The sequence below is a fragment of the Trachymyrmex septentrionalis genome, unplaced genomic scaffold, assembly GCF_001594115.1.
Source record: "Trachymyrmex septentrionalis isolate Tsep2-gDNA-1 unplaced genomic scaffold, Tsep1.0 scaffold37, whole genome shotgun sequence".
NCBI lineage: Eukaryota > Metazoa > Arthropoda > Insecta > Hymenoptera > Formicidae > Trachymyrmex > Trachymyrmex septentrionalis.
The window spans coordinates 7509784-7519462 of record NW_017305536.1 but is presented as its reverse complement, the minus strand read 5'-3'; the positions used below and the strand labels follow the sequence as shown (position 1 = coordinate 7519462).

General features: G+C 32.9%; 1 protein-coding gene across 5 annotated transcripts in view; it reads left to right on the top strand.

The window, feature by feature from the left end:
- Positions 1-7606, top strand: part of LOC108750551 (long-chain-fatty-acid--CoA ligase 4) — a 26627-nt gene extending 19021 nt beyond the window's left edge. For all 5 annotated transcript variants that reach the window (XM_018490048.1, XM_018490045.1, XM_018490049.1 and 2 more), the window contains 7 exons: positions 3101-3455; positions 3685-4053; positions 4422-4817; positions 5066-5378; positions 5448-5711; positions 5832-6107; positions 6197-7606. In XM_018490048.1, coding sequence (XP_018345550.1) covers positions 3105-3455; positions 3685-4053; positions 4422-4817; positions 5066-5378; positions 5448-5711; positions 5832-6107; positions 6197-6351 — 2124 coding nt within the window. In that variant the 5' untranslated portion in view covers positions 3101-3104 and the 3' untranslated portion in view covers positions 6352-7606. The remainder of the gene's footprint in view (positions 1-3100; positions 3456-3684; positions 4054-4421; positions 4818-5065; positions 5379-5447; positions 5712-5831; positions 6108-6196) is intronic.
- The last annotated feature ends 2073 nt before the right edge of the window (positions 7607-9679 follow it).

The following is a 9679-nucleotide window of genomic DNA, read 5'->3' as shown; positions in this document are numbered from 1 at the left end:
ACGATGTACTCCGGCATTTGACCGTGAGACGCCTGTTACCGCACAGTTGGCCCCCTTCGTCCCCCTTCGTCCCCCTTCAACTTCCGCCTTACGCACGAGACCCTTTGGACCCATACTCGACCGCAGATAAGACCCGAGAGACCGGTTGGCTCCATCCATTCGCTCGCTGCGTGCAACGTGAACTTGCGACGTTCAAAGTCCGTAACGATATTGAAATCTCGATTACGCGCTCTCTCGATGTCTTTTTCTGTAAAAACTTTGATCTTCCACTATCACGCAGAGTGTCCCATAGAATCATCGATTTTATCATAAATTTTATGACAAAAATTGTAAGGCAGCTAATGTTTTTTCTCTCATTTTTTAAATTAAAATATGCGAGACATGAGATATAATAAATGAAAATTGCAGTGGATCGCAAAAATAAGGCTACATTTATGATTTAATTTCAATTTTAACATACTCTAATCTCATCTTTGATGAGACTTTATTTTTAAAGCGATCGCTATTATTTAAAACATGTTTCTTACATTCTTTCTTTAATTGAAGAAATCTAATCGTTCCTGTATTGATTGTACGTATGAATTTCTATAAAATTTTTAAAAAGTGATTTAAAGACTAGCTTTAGACGTCAATATCTTTGCTCTATTTCCCTATTTTCTTTCTACTTATAGACTTATAAATTATACAATTACGAAGGTGCTGTTTTTCTTATACGATTCTTAATGTAGATTTAATTTTCAAGTGTTTCATATCGTCATGTATATTTCATTTCGTTATATATCTTGTATTCCATATTTTATTTTTAATGCTCTCACGATGATAATAAGTGCATTTATTTGTTAATTGGTATACATAAGATGTTTTACTCTTAGATCATGTAGTAATTTTTTTTATTTCTTTTGCAATGCGTTTAATATTTATTAGAAAACTCAAACATGAACTTTGAACATCAATTAACTTAACTGCATTTATATTTGCATTATACTTTTACATATATTAATAATAATGAGATACATAAAAATACATAATTATAATTAGCATTCAGATTACCTTGTCGCAAACCAACAACATCGAAGTAAAAGATTAGTGATGATAAAACAAGTGTCATTATATATGATAATAAGGAACGAATTCACAGATTTTTCGAAATAACGTTATCTTATCGGTGTTTAGTAGCGAAAAAAACTGTAAAATATTTTACAAACTGACGTAATGTCAATCAAAGTTTGCGTCAGACCTGCTTGTTATTTTAAGTTGAATCGCAGGAACGTGACATAACTTGTGTTTGCTTCTCGTATACGGTATCAAGTGCGCTGCGTTATGCTGATACCGTCCGACTGCTGTACGCACGATCAATATTCAGCAAAATTGGAAACTTGATTAATAACAATATTGTAGTGTGAAGTAAGAAAGTAACTATTGATCTAACTATACCTAAGGAGAAAGAGATGGCATAAGTGCGTCACCCAATAAAGTTCAGGGATGGTCGGTATATCGTGAATAGAGGATATGGTACAATCAATAGTAGAATAAAAAGTATCGTGAATACGATATGGCGCAATCAATAGTAGAATAAAAAAAAGAATCAACGGATATACAAGTCCACTGATCTAAATTGACTTCGTCCGCAGATTGATATTTTATCGGAATTAGACTTGACCTCGCGAAACATGTGATCGAAATGGACTTGAAATTAACTTTTTGGATTTATGTCTCTTTCTCACGGATATAGGTAGATTTTGGCCGCGTTTTCAGTAGAAGGTATGTTTTGCAACTATTGACAGTTTTTCTTTACTGAGATAGGATTATTTCTATAGATCTAAAAGTATAAGTCAATCAGCGCGAAGAAAATTTCCAACAGTCACAAGATAAACATTTTACTGAATACAGCTATTTATATATAATATTTCGTAAAATGATTACTCTTTTATGCAGTATTAATATGAATCTTTTCGTACATAAATTGTTTGATAAATTAAGATGAAAAAAAAAGTAAAATGTTTCCTACAGTTCACTAATTATCTCTTGCAAATAGGCAACACTATCTTTTTTAAATTTTTAAGTAAGATTAATACTCAAACATATCTTATCGTAAAAAAATACCGCCAATGTGTGAAATTTTATTACGGACTGACAATCAATAGCCAATATATATGTCACACACACACAAGGCATTAAAGGAGATGTAATTAAACAACTTTTACATTTTTCTTGAAAAAGAAAATATGATAAGAAATATTATATTTTTTATTAGGTTTGACAAGCGACAGTGGCACTATTCTGGAATCCCCCAGGTGATGCTAGAAAAGGCAAACTAATTAAATGATATACCTTTCTAGTTCTTCGCTTCAGAAATACAATTACATTCTTATAATTGTTGAGGCATATTATAGAACTATAGATGTGTATGATTGAATTTGTATCCTATTGCTTCAATAGCTTGTTATCGTATCACTTATCGATCTTAAATAGATACTATGTCGTGTCTGTAAGAGCGCTTCTTTTTTTTTTCTACGCACGTAGCATGATAACTGTTATGTTACAATATCTGTGATCACGCTGCTATAAAATAGATAAATGGCGCTAATTTGTCAAAGTCCACGAAAGAATTAATCCTGATAATTAAATATTGCTTATCGATCGTTTATATATAAGATAGTTTTTGATCGTTATTAATTCGAATTGTTTGCAAGACGCATGATTCCGACCGATAGCCTTTACTCTCACGCTTCAAAACTGCTTACTCAAGTAGATAATTCGCTTGCTACGGATAAGCAGAATGAGATATTGTAGTATCCGATAAACCAATGTCGCGGGAATATACAATAGATAACTAATAATATTTAAAATTTGTATCTTTCTACAAGAATTAAAGTACAATGATCGAATTACATAAATGTATAAATTATATAATTACAATAATTCTTTTTCTTTTGAAGGGATATGAAAATAAAATCCAAATTTATTTACTTCGAGTTTTGCACTCGTTATAATCTTTTTGCGCCCAAATTTTACAAGAGAAGAGAAGCACGCAATAGTGTTTTTTTATTAACGAGCTGATGTCTAAATACGAATATTGAGTGATTTTTTTATTTAACAGAGAAATGGAAGGTTTCTGGATCTACGGCGCGATCCACGCGCTCAAGGCTCTGTCGTATGTGTACGACTTGCTGACCTTCCCCGTGTATCTCATACTTCAGCGACCATGGGAGAAGCGTAAGGCTTCCAGGAGGATCAAGGCCCGTCCAATCTCCAAAGATGATAACCAGATCACTTATAGAAGCGTCGATTCTCCCAAATCGATGCACATCATGCTCGAACGTGAAAAGGTTGATACTCTGGAAAAGGTACTTCTTTGCGTTGTCAAAAGGTTCGGCGATAAGAAGTGCCTTGGTACCAGACAAATCTTAGCAGAGGAAGATGAGCCTCAACCTAACGGCAGAATCTTCAAAAAGGTAATAGGTTTCAGACATTTAAATATAAATCCTGTAATATTTCATAATGTGAAAAATTGTCATTTTTTTATATTAAAAAATAAAAGTAAAAGAGAAAATAAAATAAATTATAGAAAGAGAAGAATTTTTAGGACGAATCTCAACATGTCTATATACTCTCTTTACTTAACGTTAATATTGGAGAGATACAAAACTAATTTTGTATCGTGAAATTCTATCTATTTTCCAGTATAAAATGGGAGAATACAAATGGAAGTCATTTAGCGAAGTCGAAAAGTTGGCCTCTTCCTTCGGCCGAGGTTTGGTAGAACTCGGTATGAAGCCACGTAATAATATTGTTATCTTCGCCGAGACGAGAGCGGAATGGATGATAGCGGCACATGGATGTTTCAAACAGAATTTCACCGTGGTAACGATATACGCGACTTTAGGCGATGAGGCTATTGCTCATGGTATCAACGAAACCGAAGTAGATACTGTCATTACCAGTCATGAACTTCTGCCAAAATTCAAGCGTCTACTAAACATGGTACCGGAAGTCAAGAAAATTATCTATATGGAAGATCAACTCAAACCGACTAGCACCAAAGGTTACAAGGTATATTTTAATTTAAATATTCAATATTAATTTTTAATACGAATTGGCATTTAGATGACTTTATAGATTCGTAAGAGTATAATTTTTATTCAGACTTTTTTTTATAATTGTACATAATTGTATTAATAGAATAGTTGTTGCGAAAATTAATTAGTAATTTAAATAACTGGTTATACGCGCCGCATGGATCTGTTAGTATTATTTTTCTTCTAAAAACTTGTTTTTTGCCTAATAGCTGTGGCATTGACTATGATTGACTGTCATGTTATTACGTAATGGTTGGTGTCAGTACTGCCACTTATGATTAGTAGTCTTTACTTTATTGGTTTTTTTTTTAAGATATTCTTTATTATTTGTTTTTGTTTTAGGATGGAGTGCAATTGTTACCCTTCGCCGATGTTATCAAAATGGGCAATAAGTCAAGTGCGAATGCTAACTCGCCAAAGAATGATGATACCGCTATAATCATGTATACGTCTGGTTCGACGGGAGTGCCGAAAGGCGTCCTTCTCTCTCACAAAAATATCATTAGCACTCTAAAAGCATTTTGCGATGTTGTAGAGATTAGATCAGATGACGTTTTTCTCGGTTTCTTGCCATTGGCCCATGTCTTTGAACTACTGGCCGAAAGTGTATGTCTTTTAACCGGAGTGCCCATCGGTTATAGCTCACCGCTTACACTGATTGATTCGAGTAGTAAGATTCAGAGAGGATCGAAGGGTGATGCTTCCGTCCTACATCCAACTTGCTTAACTGCAGTACCGGTGAGTTTCAAATCTTTGCAAATCATTCAATTTCTTATTAATTTTTTTATCTGAAAAGAAAATTGTTTATCTATTAATTACTAAGTTATTCAGAGCACATCTCAAGTCTTTAAGTTTACAAATAAACAAAAATTTTAATAGATGAAAAAATACATCAATATCTTTTTTAAAATAAATTATCAAATTTTGTTTCTAATTTTAATACCATTTTGAGATAGTACTGATACACAAATATAAAATTATTTCAGCTTATTCTCGATCGAATTTCCAAAGGAATAAACGAAAAAGTGAAGAAATCTGGTCCATTTAGACAAGCTATTTTTAATTTTGCTTATGAATACAAATTGAAATGGACGAAACGAGGCTATGAAACGCCTCTTTTCGACAAGTACATCTTCGGAGCAGCGAAGCAAGTACTAGGCGGTCGTGTTAGACTTGTGCTCTCTGGAGGCGCTCCGCTCAGTCCGGATACTCATAATCAAGTGAAACTTTGCCTATGCGTCACCGTAACTCAAGGATATGGACTCACAGAAACGACTTCTTGCGCAACCGTTATGGACAGTATGTATTTTTGAACCGGAATGCTTATTCTAGATGTTTCTGTTGTCACGACGTACATCTTTCTTTTAGCGTACGATAGAACTACCGGAAGAGTTGGAGCACCTACTACGGTTTGTGATATCCGGTTAGAGAATTGGGAAGAAGCTGGTTATCGAGTCAAAGATCATCCACATCCCAGAGGAGAAATCGTGATCGGTGGAGATATAGTTTCCGCGGGTTACTATAAATTGCCGGATAAAACGAAGGAAGACTTCTTCCGAGAGGATGGTAGACAATGGTTCCGAACAGGTGATATCGGCGAAATTCATGCAGATGGTTCCATTAAAATTATTGGTACGTCCCAAAAATTACAGTGGATATAATATCTTTTTGTTCTTATGAGAAATATATAATAATATTTATATTATAGTTATTATTTTCGATATCTCTGACGATGAATATTTATTTATGTAGATCGAAAGAAGGACTTGGTTAAATTACAACTCGGCGAGTACGTTTCTTTGGGTAAAGTTGAGGCTGAGTTAAAGACTTGTCCTGTTGTAGAAAATATATGCGTCTATGGAGATGCGAATAAAGCGTATACAGTGGCGTTGGTTGTACCTAACCAGCATTATTTAGAAGAAATTGCTAGTAATCTAGGCATAACTGGAAAAAATCTCGAGGAACTCTGTAATAATCCACAGATCGAGAAAGCGGTACTTCAAGAGCTTGTTGAGCAAGCAAGGAAATGTATGTTTCTGTATATTCTTTATTATTTTTGATTGTTATTTCGTCAATCGATAAATTTATTATTATTTAACTACCTTTATCGTTTATAGGTAAGCTCCAAAGGTTTGAAATACCCGGTGCGGTGAAGTTGTGTTCAGAGCAATGGTCACCCGATATGGGTCTGGTTACTGCGGCGTTCAAACTCAAGAGGAAAGCGGTTCAGGAACGTTATCAACATGAAATTAATAGGATGTATGCCTCGTGATGTTCCGCCATAGGATGCACTAAATGTTGCGTATAATGGGAATTTAAACCTAAGAAATTACCTTGTCCAACAGACGGTACCTCGATAATTCATAGATACATGTAAACATTGTCATAAACTCACATTTTACACTGGTCACGGGACACGTGTCAAGCTCGTGGCAATCGCGTGTGTAATCGTAATGCTAATCAAAAGATCTCTGCATTTTTCGAGTGATTTTCTCTATTCCGTCATCTGATTAATGATCCGCTGACGTTTGATCAAACTATCATTAATTCATTTAATTGAGCCGAGAAGTTTATTTGTAGAATGCCGAGACATTTTGATGTAAAAATGAAAGTATCGCTTTTTTAAGGCATTTTTTCATTAGGTCTTCCGAGCGCGATAAATTTTTTGCAATTTTACATCGATATTGATTGTTGCACACAAGAGTATTCGGTTTCGTGATACGAAACCGATGGGATTTCTTATGTATCATTTTCTGTATGTATTATCAATGATAAATGGATATCGTAAAGTTATATCGTAGTGCGATATTAGAAAAAAATAATGGTACAAGACGATTTTCTGCTGGGAAAGTTGTTGTCCAATTCCCTCTACTTTTCGATAATTTTTCATTATGTCAATCGTCGCGCATGTATTTTCATTAGTGCACCTATCTAATTGTTGGTGTTAATGAGCCAGTCACGATATCTTTGCGAGCTGGTTTCAGCTTCACAACTCGTATGGTGTACTTATTTTGAGTGTTATTCAAAATTTATTCGGTTTTTAGAGGGGACGGAATGTTTGAAAAGGATCTTTCCGAAGAGTCTTTCGTTTTCTTACGAATAATATATCATGTACATATAGAAAAGAAACGAAAAAATAAGGCTGTTCGTGTTCGACACGTATAGATCAATTTCAATAAGGAAATTTTAATAATATATTGTGTAAATTAGAATTTCTCTCTCATCGATACTACCACTTAACATTATACTCTTATACCGTCTGTCTAGTAATTTGTCGACGTACTCTGCCTACTTTTTGAAATATTAATTCAAGCATCACAATATTTCTCCCAGCAACAGAGAGAATATTTTTGTGTATATGTGTATGTGCGAGTGTATGTATGCGAGGGTGTTTGATTTTCATTGTCGTATGCTTGTATGCACATATATGTCTATAAGGAAAAGATTAGGAAGTAAAACGTATGTGAGCTTATAAAAAAAATCATGTTTTACAAATATGTAATTGTTCTTTACTGTTAATTTTCTACGCGCGTGTCTCTCTGGCGGTTCGAGTCATATGACTGAATTCTTGTATATTTCAAAGCAGAACTATATATTTAAAATATTTTAAGACATCTTAAAATATATCTTGTTTCTTCATTTGTTTGAATAAACGAAATTTTGTTACGACAGGAAGCTAGTTTTCAAAATTTATCACGTAATTTATGTATTTTGTTAATACTGATATTTTTTAAATATAATTAATATATAATGTAGATATAATTAATATATATATATAACATATATATACATATATATATATAAAATTGTATTTTTTTTATTTACATATTCGTGCAATTCCGGCATATAAATACGAGCCGACAGAGAAAACAGCGCAGTGTCCGGGAAAAATATACATTTTGCCGCATAAAATGTATAGCAATTATGTTTAATATGTGCATTCACAGACACAAAAGCTTCATATTTTTCTTCTGTTTTGTTTTACGAAAAATAGTTGGAGCTAATATCAATATAATCAAGTGAGAACATGAAACGAGTGAAGAAACTCATGAGAGCTAATGATCAGAGGCAGCTCACCTTTCTTTTTTATTCATCACGAGAGTTCCTGCGATAGCTAGATGTATGAGAGCTGGTACTAATCTTTATTAATTATTAAGCGCTGTACATTACTTAAGTAGGCATGGTCAATTGTTTGGTATTATGACATCAAAGTTATAATTATTAATATGATTATTAGCAATTATCGTTATTTGAAAATAACTTGCAAAATAAATGTACAAAGGTGTATATCACTGACTTAAACGTCATTAAAATCAGTAAAATCTCTTTCATTATCACTTATTCCATTTCCCACATATGAGCTACGAATTTTACATTCCTAATAATTAAAAAAAAATCAATAAATTTTTTTGTTCCCTTACTCCCTATCGTTATATATGTCACAATAAATTCTCAATAGTTTAATGCAGAAAGACTGCGGTTAGAGATCTTTTTTAAGAGTCATCATTAATCGAAATCTCCAATCTGTTTAATTAATAAAATGTGCAGGGAAGAAAATATACAACATGAGAATTGAGTACGGTATAATAATTTATTCATTACAAATAAAGGAGTCATTAATACATTGATCTATCAAGTTGGTCATTTGCAGTAGTAATATATATGGAATACCATCTTTTCTACTTTCTATGGATGTATAATAGGTGTATAAACTATCAAGTGTATACGATTGTGTGCGTAGTGCTGCGCGCGTTTTAAGTACACTCTCTATTAAAATCTGTAAAATATACATTTACATATACATATACATGACTATACATAAACTGCGCGCCACTAATGCGGAACGAGTTCTCTCGACAATTATAAAATACAAACGTACATGTATGTACGTCTAAAGTTCACGAGACAGTGAATCGCGAGAAATATTCATCTTCTTTACGTGCGAGGTCACCGGTCATCAAGATAGTCTGAATTAATGATTTCGCCAATGGCAATCGAATCTTCCTCATTATCTCGATTGATTAAACATGAAATAGAGACCACTTGTTATTCATAACGCGTTCTTTATACAATGATTGTGATCAACTTTTCGTTTTGTCGAAGTAAATATATATGTAAACCTATAATACCTGCTCCAAAATAAATAACGAGTCGTAAGCTTATATTATTATAGATTACAATATAATAATTTTGCAACTTTAGGAGAATACTTTATTAATATACACATTTTTACAAGCTTTTAGGAGCGCCTATGATAAATTTCCAATCGATCTTTATAAGATCATTATTGCTTTTAATTGAACAGAATTTATACATTGATTATATCATGTGATACTATTTATATGTCAACTGCGATTGATGAGAAAAACAGTTGTTATTAATAATATTCTTTTTTTATATACGAAGGTAAACTGTAGATATAAATTGTGCGTCATGTATTTTTATAGATGAAAGAAATTATTTCGCAATTAGAGAAGCGTAATCTGTTTATTTTTATTATCTTTTGACAACCGGCCTCTTCGCACTTATCAAATCCTATTTACGATATCTACACAACATTTTTTTAGTCACATCACAACAATGTAATTTTCTAACATAAA